Here is a 13,426-nt window from a genome sequence, read left to right on the forward strand (position 1 = left end):
CGTTTATGGAATGAGCTGCCAGAGGAAGTGGTGGTGGCTGGTACAATTGCAACATTTAAGAGGCATTTGGATGGGTATGTGAATAGGAAAGGTTTGGAGGGATATGGGCTGGGTGCTGGCAGTTGGGACTAGATTGGGTTGGGATATCTGGTCGCCACAGACAAGTTGGCCCAAAGGGTCTGTTTCCCTGCTGTACATCTGTATGACTCTGATCTTCGATCTCCTACTGTTAGATGTAAATTATATTGTCAGTCATACAAAAATAGAACATTCTTCAAAATATAGGGCCATTCGTTTTTGTGCAAAATTCACCATTTACAAACAGTAGGACAAATCCGATCCAGCCAGTTACTGCTCCATCAGTCTACTCTTGGTATTTCTCCAGTTTAGTTTTATTTAATTTTCTAATTCACCTTATCAGTGCTGCTTATTGTCTTGTTCCTCTCTCTTTGTAAGGTTATCCTTCACCTTCCATGTTTCTTTCAGGTTTTTTTTTTAAGATTTTTCGAAGAAAATTCTATTTGTTCTCTCAAATAGGGAAGAAAAAACTTGCATATTCATATGGCATCTTTCACAATCTAAGCATATTTTAAAAAAGCTTGCAGACAATGATTTATTTTTTGGAATATTGTCTTTGGCAAATATACACTGCAGAAGCTTCAATAAATCACTGACCATATAATTTCTTTGTGTTTTGTTTGAAGAATAAATATTTATTAAGCCCAAGGGGAACACTTCTGCTGATAGAATAGTCCACCTAAGGATGCTGTCAGGGCCTCTTTAATGTAGCCAGAACAACAACATCTTCAGTATAATACTTGGTGAGCAAGGCACTGTAAAATGTGTCAACTAACTTTGTAGTCAGCTCTGGAATGGCAATTATATCTGCCACTTCTGGCCCCAAAACAGAAGTGCTACCACTGAGCTTCTGCTATCATTTCTCAGTTTCCTGATGCTAACTATTAACATTGATTATTTAAACCACACAGTCTCGCTTTATTTTTATGCGGACCAGAACTGAGCAAATTAGGTAGGGTGTGGTTGAAACTGGATCATGTTTTCCCATTTTTTAAATGACACTGGGAAGGCTGCATTTATCACTCCTCCTGAGCAGTTCTGAGCAGGTGATTGTGGTTTGCCACCTTTAACCAGCTGATTTGATAAAAGGCTCTTTGATCACTGTTCTGCTTAGATTGCATTTGTTGAATGTTGAACTTTGTTCTTAATCATTTCAATATTATTCATAAAGTGCATTTCACACTGACATATCTTTTCTCTTTCTATACAGTCATAAAGATATACAGGATGGAAACAGACCCTTCGGTCCAACTCCTCCATGATGACCAGATATCTCTAATAAACCGAGTCCCATTTGCCAGCATTTGGCCCATATCCCTCCAAACCCTTCCTATTTAATTAAAAGCCACTTGGATAGGTATATATTGTAATTGTACCAGCCTCCACCACTACTTCTGGCAGCTGATTCCATACACATGCCACCCTTTGTGTGAAAAAGTTGCCCCTTATGTTCCTTTTAAATCTTTCCCTTTTCACCTTAAACCTTTGCCATCTGGTTTGGACTTCCACATGCAAGGGAAAAAAAACCTTGTCAATTCACCCAATCCATGTCCCTCGTGATGTTTTTAAACCTCTATAAGGTCACTTCTCAACTTCTGACACTCCAGAGAAAATAGCCCCAGTCAATTCAGCCTCTCCCTAAAGCTCAAATCCTCCAACCCTGCAACATCCTTGTAAATCCAATCTGAACTCTTTCAAGTTTCACAACATCCTTCCTATAGGAGGGAGATCTGAATTGCACACAGTATTCCAATTGTGGCCTAACCAATCTCCTGTACAGCTACATCATAGCCTCCCTTAATTTCATTCATATAAAATTATATTTGTAATATAAGAAATATTTGGACAGAAGTTACAATTTAGTATGGTTAGATTTAACACTTATGGTTTTTGGGAGACAAATCTGTCATCATCCAAGAATTTGTTTGAATTTTATAATGTTTTAAATATGAATGACGTTAGAAGTCTTAAATTTTATAGCCTAAAATGTCTTTTATGTATATATGTGTAAATGAGTAAACATTCATTACATAATCATGAAAATGGATGATTTAACTGCTGATATTTATGAAAGCTTGCATAATGTGCTGCTACACTTAGTATGTGTAATGTAGAAATTATATAAGTTCATCTTTGAGTTATTATCTTGTAGCTATTAATGAGGTGGAGTTTTCTTTTACACCCAGGAGGCCCCAGTTGGGCGAATGTCGCTTCCCAAGCACCACAAAGGTTTGGGATGGACAGAATCCAGACATTTTCTTGTGGTCGAGTTGGCAGGCCGGCAGATCTGCGAAACTCTCAGGTATGTGTGTAGACTTGTTACCATCATTCAGAATTTGGAACATTCGTGTTATTATTTGTTTTAAGATAGAAAATTCCTTGCCTTCCAGTTGGTTTTCTATTATATTTCTGTACAAATCGGTGTCTATATTGGCCACATTTTTCAGTGACTGTGCAATCGGTGAAATACTGAGCAAATTAATAGTCTAATTTGATGATCTCGCCATCAATAATTTTGTTCATAATTGAGTTGGAAGCCTCACAGCTGATTACTAATATTGCAACATAAATTGGAAATACTAAGTAGGTCAAGCAGCAGCTGTAAAGAGAAACAGTTGAGATTTCATTTTGATATGACCTTTCATCGGAACTTCAGCCAATTGATCATCCGGCGAAGTTATATGGGTGGAGCTGAGAAACACGAAAGGGATGACCACCTTGTTGGGATTGTGCTATAGGCCCTCCAATAGCAAGCGGAAATTGAGAAACAAATATGTAAGGAGATCTCCAATATGTGTAGGAATAATAAGGTTGCAATGGTCGGGATTTTAACTCTCCAAACATAGATTGGGGCTGTCAGAGTGTTAAGGGCTTGGATAGGGAGGAATTTAAGTGTGTACAAGAAAACTCTTATTCAATATATGGATGTATCTACTAGAGAGGGAGCAATATTTGACCTTCTGTTAGAAAATAAGACAGGGCAAGTGACTGAGGTGTCAGTTGGGGAGTACTTTGGGCATGTGATTGTAATTTGATTAATTTTAAAATATTTAAGAAAAAGCATAGAACTGATCAAAGAGTTAAAGTTCTAATTTGCAGCGAGGCCAGTTTTGACAGTATTGGACAGGAACTTTGAAAAGTTGTTTGGCAGAAGCTATTTGCAGGTCAAGGAATGGTTGGGAAGTGGGAGGCCTTTAAAAAGGAGATAACAAGAGTTCAGAGACAGTGTGCTTCTGTTTAATGTGAAGGGCAAGGCTGGTAGGTGTAGGGATGACTAGAGAAATTGAGAGTCTGGTCAAACAAAAGTAGGAGCATATATGTATGGACAGCAGGAGTATACTTGAGGGAAATCAGGATGGCAAAAAGAGGACGTGGCTTTGAGAATTAGGGTAAAGGAGAATCCAAAGGGATTCTCTAACTACATTAAGGGCAAAAGAGTAACTCAGAAGTGAATAGGGCCCCTTAAAGATCAACGCAACCATCTGTGAGGAACCACAAGAGATGAGTGAAGTACTAAACTAATACTTTGCGTCAATATTTATCATAGCAAAAGATACGGAAGCTAGCGTACTTGAGGAGATAAATTGTAATATCTTGAAAAGAGTTCATATTACAGACACGGTGGTACTGGAGGTCTTAACGCAGAAGGGTAGATGGATCCTCAGGACCTAATCATGTGTTTCCCAGAACTTTGTGGGACGCTAGGGAAGTGATTTTTGTGCCCCTTGCTGAGATATTTCTGTCATCGACAGTCACAGGTGAGGTATCAGAAGACTAGGGGGTTGCCTAATGTTTTGCCATTATTTATGAAAGGCTGTAAGGAAAAGCTAGGGAACTATATACACACCTTATGTCTGTGGTGGGTAAGTTGTTGGAGGAGATTCTGAGGGACAGGATTTACATGCATTTGGAAAGGCAAGGACTGATTAGGAAAAGTCATCATGGATCTGGGAATGGGAAGTAGTGTCTTGCTAACTTTATTGCGTTTTATTTGAAGAGGAGATGAAGAAGGTTTAGATTAGATTACTTAGTGGGGAAACAGGCCCTTCGGCCCAACAAGTCCACACCGACCCCCTGAAGCGCAACCCACCCATACCCCTACATTTACCCCTTTTTACCTAACACTACAGGCAATTTAGCATGGCCAATTCACCTGATCTGCACATCTTTGGACTGTGGGAGGAAACCGGAGCACCCGGAGGAAACCCACGCAGACATAGGGAGAATGTGCAAACTCCAACAGTCAGTCGCCTGAGTCGGGAATTGAACCCGGATCTCTGGCGCTGTGAGGCAGCAGTGCTAACCACTGTGCCACCGTGCCGCCCATACGGTTGACGAAAGCAGAATGGTAGATGTCTATCTGGACTTCAGCAAAGTGTTTGACAAGGTTCTGCATGGTAGACTGATTAGAAAGGTTAGATCACATAGGATCATGGTGGAGGCAGCCAATAGGATACAAAATTGGCTTGAAAGTAGGAGACAGGGTGGTGGTAGAGGGTTGCTTTTCAGACTGGAGGCCTGTGGCCAGCAGAGTGCCACAAGGATTGATGCTGGGTCTGCTGTCTGTAGTCATTTATATAAGTGATCTGGTTGTTAATGTAGGAGATATGGTTAATACTTTTGCAGATGACACCAAAATAAATGGTATAGTGGATAGTGAAGATGATTATCTCAGAGTACAATGGGATCTTGATCAGATAGGCCAAGGTGTGGCAAATGGAGTTTAATTTAGACGGATATGAGGTGTTGCATTTTGGTAAGGCAAACCAGGGCAGGTCTTGTAAGTTAATGGTAGCACCCTGGGGTGTGTTGCCAAACAAAGAGACCATAGGGTGCAGGTGCATAGTTACTTGAAAGTGGAGTCCCAGGTATACAGGGTGGTGAAGAAGGCGTTTTGCACATTTGCCTTCGTTGGTCAGAGTTCAAGAGTTGAAATGTCATATTGCAGCTCTGCAGACATTGCTGAGGCCACTTTTAGAATACTGCATATGATTCTGGTTGCCTTTCTATAGGAAGGATGTTGCCAGGACTGGAGAGTTTGAGTTTGCAGGGAATGGTTGAATAAGCCGGGGCTTTTTTCCCTGGAACATTGGAAGCTGGGGGGGTGACCTTATAGAGGTTTGTAAAATTATATGGGGAATGGACAGAGTGAATAGGCAAGGTCTTTTTCATAGGGTGAGGGAGTCCAGAACTAGAGGGCATTAGGTTCAAGGTGAAAGGGGAACGATTTAAAAAGGACCTGAAGCTAGAATCCTTGCAGTGTGGAAGCAGACCATTAGGCCTATCAAGTCTGCACCGACCCTCTGAAGAGCAAACTGCCCAAACCCACCCTGTAGCCTATCCCTGTAACCCTGCATTTCCCAGGCTAATCCACCTAGCCTGCAAATTGGTGAACACTGCAGGCAATTTAGCGTGGCCAATCCACCTAGCCATGTAAATCTTTAGACTGTAGATGTAAACTAGAGAACCTGGGGGAATCCAAGCAGACACAGGGAGAATTCTCCACACAGACAGTAGAGTGTAACCCGAGGTTGAAGTCAAACCTGGATCCCTGGCACCATGAGTCAGCAGTGAAAACCACTGAGCCACAGTGCCGTAAGGGATAACCTTTCCACACAGAAGGTGTATGGTATGAGCTGCCAGGCGGTGGTGCATGATTGGAATGAACTGCCAGAGGAAGTGGTGGAGGTGGGTGCAATTACAATATATAAATGGTGTCTGGATGGATATATGAATAGGAAGAGTTTAGAGGGATATGAGCCCATGTGCTGGCAAATGGGACTAGGTCACATTGGGATGTCTGATTGAGGTGGACTGAAGGGTCTATTTCCATACTGTGTGACTCTGACTCTATGCTTGATGTAAGGCCATCTCAACCTGAAACATGAACTTTTTCCCTATCTACAGATGCAGTTTGACCTGAGAATTTCAATATTTCTTCTGACATCTCAATATTTTGCTTTTGACTAATATCCTGGCATTTAAGTCAGTACCTATACTAACTCCTTAAGACCAGAAGACATAGGAGCAGAAATTAGGACACTTGGCCCACCAAGTCTGCTTTTCCATTCAATCATGGCTGATAGGGTTTTTCAACCCCATTTTCCTGCTTTCTCCCTGTAACCTTTGATCCCCTTGTCAATGAAGAACTTATCTATCTCTGTTTTAATGACCTGGCCTCCACAGCTTTCTGTGGCAATGAATTCCACAGATTTTCTACTCTCCAGCTCAAGAAGTTTCTCCTTATCTCCATTCTGAAAAGTCCTCCCCTTACTCTAAGGCTGTGCCCTCAGGTCGTTATCTCTTCTGCCAACAGAAACACCTTCCCAACGTCCATTCTGTCCAGTCCATTCAGTATTCTGAAAATTTCAATCAGATCCCCCTCATCCTTCTAAACTCCTTTAGTATAGTCCCAGAGTCCTTGAACATCCCTCATGTTTAGCATTTCATTCCTGGGATCATTCTTGTGAACCTCCTTTGGACCCGCTCCAGGGCCAGTACATCTTTCCTGAGGTATGGGGCCCAAAATTGCTCACAATACTCTGTGTGGTCTGACTGAAGCCTTATAAAGCCTCAGAAATACATCCCTGCTTTTATATTCTCGTCCTCTCGAGATGAATGGCAGCATTTGCTTTGCCTTCCTAATTACCGACTCAATCTGCAAGTTTACCTTAACAGAAACCTGGACTGGGACTCCCAAGTCTCTTTGAACTTCAAACTTATGAATTCCCTCCCTGTTTAGAAAATGGTCCATGCCTGTATTCTTCCTACCAAAGTGCATGACCTCACATTTCATCTGCCACTTCTTTGCCCACTCTCCTAGCCTGTTAAAATCTTTCTACAGCTTCCCCAACTCTTCAATACTACTAGCCCTCCCACCTATTGTTTTATCTGCAAACTTAACCAGAATGCCTTTAGTTCCTTCATTTAGACAATTAACTTATCCTAATCTCTGACCAAATCGAGGTTTTCCCACTTCTCCCTTTTGATCTGCATTTTGAACCACGTTAAAAGAATTTTAAGCACCCATACAAAAAAATTGAAACAGTAAACTAGAAAATATTATATGATGAAACTAGCAAGAGTTACTGTCATTGCATTATGCTATATTATTTTGTTTCATAAATTCCAACTTGGAGGTTAACTGCCATGTTGAGCACCTTTCAGACTCCATGTAAATGTCCAACTAACTAGATAACTTACAATCACAACAGTTTATTGGTTAACATGAGTAATGTCTGATTAGCCTTATGTACACAATTCATTGACTACTTAAAACAACACACAGGCTTGTTTTAAAGGAAAATATTAAAAACATTAATCTTCTATTTGCCTGTCTGCCTTTTACAGGTATGTGATAATGGTATTTCGGTCACAATTTGACTATTTCTGGGAGTAGTTAAAAGTTTTACTTTTAATTTGAGAGATCGACTTCAAAAGTGTCTTTGTATACTTCATGTACAGAAAATGGTAACCACACAGGCAACAAAACTTCAAGTAACTTGTAATAGTTGAAAAAATACACGACTTTAAGTGAATGGTTCTCCATTTTCTTTCTCACTTTGGAGGAAACAGTTCTCTGAATATCAGCTGATGTTAGTACATTACAGCCAAACCCAAGTAGCAGAGGCACAAATACACTAAGTCCATTAGGAAACTGACCATAGTATTTTAATAGGGGTGAAGCTTTGAAAATAAGGTGCAATTCAGTTTGGTGATGGTAATAATAAAGATGTACAATTGTTCCTGAAAACTTTGGTGCAGCATGTAATGGTACAAATTGCATCAATTTGAAGGAAAATGTGCACTTGAATAACGGCACACTATAAATAGTGTTACAGTGATGCAGTTTTTCTTCCATGGCTTTGTTGATATGCAGGATAACTCCAGAGGAAAGGTGCAAAGTTTGTCTTCACAAAGAATGTCAAACCATCAAAAGAATCGAGATTGGACTGCAGGACAGTCGCCTGAAGCGCAACAGTTTGTCAGTGGGCATATGACTGGAACTGATCAAAAACCTGATTCTTTATGTTTTGAGGTATTGAAGATTTAATTTAGTCACACTGTAAAATGTGTAATCATGTTAGTTGAATCCTAGGTTGTTGCTATCTGATGCCTCACTCGAGTTAGTGCCACATGAAATCTGGTTTTGTGCCATGCAGATCAGGAAGCTCTTGAGGCAAATATTTTGCTTATGCCAAGTTGGCTGATAAAAGCAAGAGAGATGTTGAATAAAAGCCAGCAACACTCCTGAAATGATGTAAAGAAATGGACCAACTCCTACTTCCTATTATTTTTTGGCATATTTTATGCTCATGTGTCATTGAAATCAAAGAATCGCTATGGGATGATTACATTAAATTCCCATCTTCAAAAGCTTGTCTTCCGGTTTTTTTACAAGTACTATCATGTGAGTCACTGTGAAGGCTTTACATTATACAGTAGCAAATGATAAATCAATGCCTGTCAAAACAGCACCCATTGTAATAGCTGATCACTGTTGTTTACCATTTACCTGTAAATACTTGTATAAAAATTTGCAAGTGTATAAATCTCTGTTTTATGCAGGATGACAGTGAGTTTCCAGAATTGATCATTGGAGCTGGTGTTTCCAAGAGCAAAGCCCATGATAATACTCAGAATAAAAATTCTCCCATTTGTCAACTTTCTAAAAAGCAACTCGGGGTGAGTGTTGTATCCACCTTCATTTATATGCATGCCTTTAGCAAAATGTTAATGTTTTAAAATTCTTTATTTTCACTGAGGCAAAATTTAGGATAGAAAAGTACATCATTTTGAAAAAGACAACTGAAATGTTATCTGGTTTTACCTTTTCATATGTTTGCTGTTGAAAAAATTGTACTTGATCAGATAGTTGAAAAAGAAATTTGTATGTTAATTATTTTCATCAATAATATTCTTCTGTTTTTTTTTAGCTGGGCGATCTTCCAGAAACTTCTCCAATCAACATAGTGCAGACACCTATTCCAATAACTACAGCTATTCCAAAGCGTGCTAAAAGTCAAAGGAAAAAAGCATTGGCTGCAGCCCTTGCTACTGCTCAGGAGTATTCCGAGATTAGCATGGAACAGAAAAAACTCCAGGTGAGTATTTCATGTTTAATTCTTAAGAGGTATATGTAACTTTCCTTCCTGTTTTGGATATTATTTTCAATGATATCAAGTCAGAATATGTGATGAATTTAAATTATTAGCATGAATATACTTTTGAGTAATTTTGGGTGAATTTTGATATCTGCAAATTTCTTGCGCCATTTAATGCGTGGTTTGCTACATGTAGGGTCAATGGCAGGTCAGGAAATTTTGACTGTTCTGTACTTAAATGTTAAGAATGTGATGCTTTTCGTACTAGTGTCTGCTTATATTTCTCCTTCCAAAACAAAAAATGCCTCTGATCCCAAATAACTTTCAAGTCCATGTAATGCTTTTGTAGATCTAATCTATCAGTATACTATTACAGGAGTTAGTTCAAGATATTATAAATGTTATGAAGAATGCTGCAAGACTACTTTTTCTGCTGTTAATTGAAATATCTTGGGAGATGTGGTTGTTTATATACAGTTCTGTACAACAGCTTTTGCTCTTTGTACCTGGTCTTGTTATGTTATATATTTTTCCAAGGAGGCTCTGAATAAGGCAGCAGGGAGGAAGAGTAAAGCCCCTGTACAACTGGATCTTGGTGATATGTTAGCTGCACTAGAGAAACAACAACAAGCCATGAAGGCAAAGCAACTGACTAACACAAAACCTCTATCCTACTCTGGTATGGTAAATTTTACAGCTTAGCTTGTTTAATTTTGCTTTCTCAAGCAATTCTATCCCTATAGTGTTCCTTTATTTCGAAAAGGATTTGCAAATTGCGTGTATGCAAATTGAATGCACACTGAGAAATACCATGCTGGTCCTTTAAAATTATATCTGTATGTGATGAATTCTTTTTAGTTTCTGTGCTACACTGCGTTAATGTCTGTATGTGCTGAATTGTGTACTTTCTTTGAATAGAACTGAATTGACAACTCAGATGAATTTACATAAGACCATTCCAATTTTTGATTTGATTTATTATTGTCTCACATACCAAGATACAGTGAAAAGTATTGTTATGCATGTTTTCAAACTTCTGTATCTTCTGCCTGATGGAAGATAGTATAACTGGGGTGGGAGGGGCCTTTGAATATGTTGGCTACTTTCCCGAGGCAACAGGAAATCTTGACTGAGTCAATGAAAAAGCTGGTTTTAGTGATGGACTGGGCTGCATTCACAACTCTGTAATTTCTTATGATCTTGGGCAGAGTAGTTGCTGTGATGCTTTCAATGGTGTAGCTGTAAAAATGGTAAGAGTGATTGTAGACATGCCAAATTTCCTTAGCCTTCTGAGGAAGTGGAGGCATTATTGTGCTTTATTTACTGTAGCATTGACATGGGTGGGTCAGGACAGATCGCTCCTGATATTTACTCCTAGGAGCATGAAGCTCTCGCTACCTCCACCTTAGCACTATTGATACAGTCAGGGGTGTGTCCTCCATTCCACTTCCTGAAGTCAATGACCACTTCTTTCTTTCTTGTTGACATTAAAGGAGAGATTGATGTCCTTACACCATGCCACTAAGCTTTATAACGCTTTCCTGTACTCTGTATCTTCGTTGTTTGAGCTCCAACCAACTATGATGTTGTCATCAATGTCGGAGAATTGTCCAATTATAAATAAAGTGTGTACACGCATCTTGTGAAATTGACAGGTACTGGTTTATTTCACGATGTCATGGGAAGGGAGATTGACCACACATAAGCAAAACGGGCACTTTGCACACTGAGTCAAAAGCCCTCTTCCCTGAGCTTCAGGTACAGTCAGTTCTTATAAGGTTATAAAACATCGATGTTAATTACAAGACAATGCAATTTCAATCACAGTTGATAGGAACAATTTTGCTAGTCCAGCAGTATCGGTTAGTTAACAATGGCAACAGGAGGTTGGTTAATCTACAGAAATGGGTGCTAATATTCAGCGTCCTGGCAGCAATAGTTTCATAGGGCAGTGAGCATTCATATCCAGCATCCTGGTGTCATTTAGTCTGCATGGAAATTGTGGTGACTTGTTTCCTAGGTAGACTGAGCGCCCTTGGGGCTTCAGGAGCTGCAGTGCCATTGTGAGGCAGTGAATCTCATCAGCAGGTCATCTAAATAAAATGTTCCTTCAGTCAGCAAAGGCTTTGGTAATGGCTCTTCCTGAGTGTGGCCAAGTTGAGGTAGCAGTGGCATTATGGGTAGCCCCTCTCTGGCTAAAGACAGCCATAATATCTCTAAGCAAGTGGTCTGCAGGCAAAGTGGTTTTTCCCTCTCCCGTAATCAGTGAATTTGTAAATAGAGTTACAGCTGAATTTGGCCATAGTTGTGAGTGTGTAAGAGGCTGAGCGTGCAGCCTTGTGGGGCACCAGTGCTCAGGGCTGTGATAGAGGAGGTGTTGTCGCTTATCCATACTGATTTCTGTCTGTGACCAGGAAGTCAAGGATCCAGTCGCAGACTGAGGAGCAGAGTCCTAGGTGTAGGAGCTCAGATGTGTTTGGTTGGAATTGTGGTGTTGAAGGTGGAGCTAAAGTCAATAAATAGGAGTCTGACATGGCAGTGTGGGGAGGGGGTGTCCTTATTCATCCCTGGAATATCTGGATAATGTAGGGCTGGGGTGTTGGTATCTGCTGTCAACCTATTGTGACAGTAGGTGAATTATAGTGGCTCAGGCAATCTGGGAGGCTGGAGTTGTGTGCCATTACTAATCTCTTGAAGCACTTCATAATGGTGGATGTCAGAGCCACCAGGTGGTAGTCATTGAGGCACTCCGCATGATTTTCCTTTGGCCCCAAGATGATGGTGGTCGTCTTGAAGCAGTCCAGATTAATAGTGATGGGTTTAAGCCAAGGTCCCTGAGACAAATAAGGACCATGTGCTAATTGATTGCATCAACAAGTATCCCACGTTCCTCAGTTTAAAGTCCTGTTTTCTTGATACTATCTCATTGCTTTTCTAGAATTATTCTTTAAATCACATTGGTCAGCCCACCATATTGTCAAAAGAATACTTTACAAATATTTCACAAATCAACATTTTCTTCTTTTTCAGTTGGTACAAGTACACCTCTTTCCATCAAAGACTGTGGGAACATGAAAACTTTACATAAAAATCAGCAGTTTATTGGATTTCATAATCCGTTGGATTCTGGTGCCCCCAAGATAAAGCGAGGGAAGGAGAGGGAGATTCCAAAAGCAAAACGTCCAACTGCACTTAAAAAGGTAAAACCATAGTTGAGTAGCTGCTGCACATTAAGAAGAAAAGAAAACCCGAAGCATTTGTTTTTTCAGTTAGTAGGAGGTAACAATAATCAAAAGCAAATTTTCACTCTTCCCATGTTAGATACTATGTTTTTGAGGATAAAAAGTGAGTTTATAAATTCCTAAGCAATTCAGTTCTAGCAAAATTGCTTGCTTTTCATTAAATTTAGTTGTAAATAAACAAACATACAGCAAACTTCATTTTAATCAGCATCTGATGAACTGACGAACTCAATAAACCGGCAAAAATTATATTCCTCAAATACCATGAAGTTTACTGTATTATTCTGTCCTATTATAGTTCTTTTAAATTTATTTACTACCGTGTTAAGAGACTTATTCAATCAAATGGCCACACAGTTGATTCAGTTTCAAGACTATTTCTTCTCAAATTCCACAATGTCCCAGCAGTCAGTTGAGAGTGAGAAGGCTCAATGCTGGCAAGTCTTATTTAGGCAAAGTTGCATTATTTAAGTGATTTATGCTGTAAATAAAGTCTAACAGTAACGTGAATACTCCCTAATTTACATTCCTTTTGCTTAGAATAGGTTTTTATATTGTTCGTGTAGACCTTTGATTATCCGGATTATTTGATCAACTGGCACCCTCCATGTCCAATAGTTAACAAAAGGTTTGTTGTATTTGTGAAGAGTAGTCGAAGTGGAAGTTCGTTCCATGACATGTATACTGACCAACCATATGCTTTCCTTGAGTGATACGGAAACCTGAATATTTCTAATTCATGAATTTGTTGGGATGTAGTAAATAAGTGACCCATTTTCATAGGGAGAATATCACATGAATTCTAGTCTTCAGCTGTGAGCTGTAGCTTTCAGCAAACCACTGGTCATCCCTGTTCATCTAGCTAACTGAAGTAGAGAAGATTATTGATGGTGGGATTTGAAAGATGAACAGCATGAAGATTTTTGTAAGTTGCATGTAAATTTTGTTTTAGGCTGTCCTAAAGAATACATTGAATTGATTTTTTGCATGGAAGCTAATTAT

At 39.6% G+C, this 13,426-nt stretch overlaps 1 protein-coding gene across 3 annotated transcripts in view; it reads left to right on the forward strand.

Annotated features, from left to right (window-relative positions):
* secisbp2l (SECIS binding protein 2-like) overlaps positions 1–13,426 on the forward strand; it is an 89,508-nt gene that overhangs the window by 49,844 nt on the left and 26,238 nt on the right. For 2 of the 3 annotated variants that reach the window (XM_043677426.2, XM_043677423.2), the window contains 6 exons: positions 2,265–2,380; positions 7,958–8,116; positions 8,647–8,763; positions 9,015–9,182; positions 9,720–9,861; positions 12,213–12,382. In XM_043677426.2, coding sequence (XP_043533361.2) covers positions 2,265–2,380; positions 7,958–8,116; positions 8,647–8,763; positions 9,015–9,182; positions 9,720–9,861; positions 12,213–12,382 — 872 coding nt within the window. The remainder of the gene's footprint in view (positions 1–2,264; positions 2,381–7,957; positions 8,117–8,646; positions 8,764–9,014; positions 9,183–9,719; positions 9,862–12,212; positions 12,383–13,426) is intronic. The other variant, XM_043677424.2, reaches the window with a different exon arrangement.

This window comes from Chiloscyllium plagiosum, unplaced genomic scaffold (assembly GCF_037043375.1).
Source record: "Chiloscyllium plagiosum isolate Xiang-an unplaced genomic scaffold, Cpla_swu_hap1 HiC_scaffold_39, whole genome shotgun sequence".
In the NCBI taxonomy this organism is placed as follows: Eukaryota; Metazoa; Chordata; class Chondrichthyes; order Orectolobiformes; family Hemiscylliidae; genus Chiloscyllium; species Chiloscyllium plagiosum.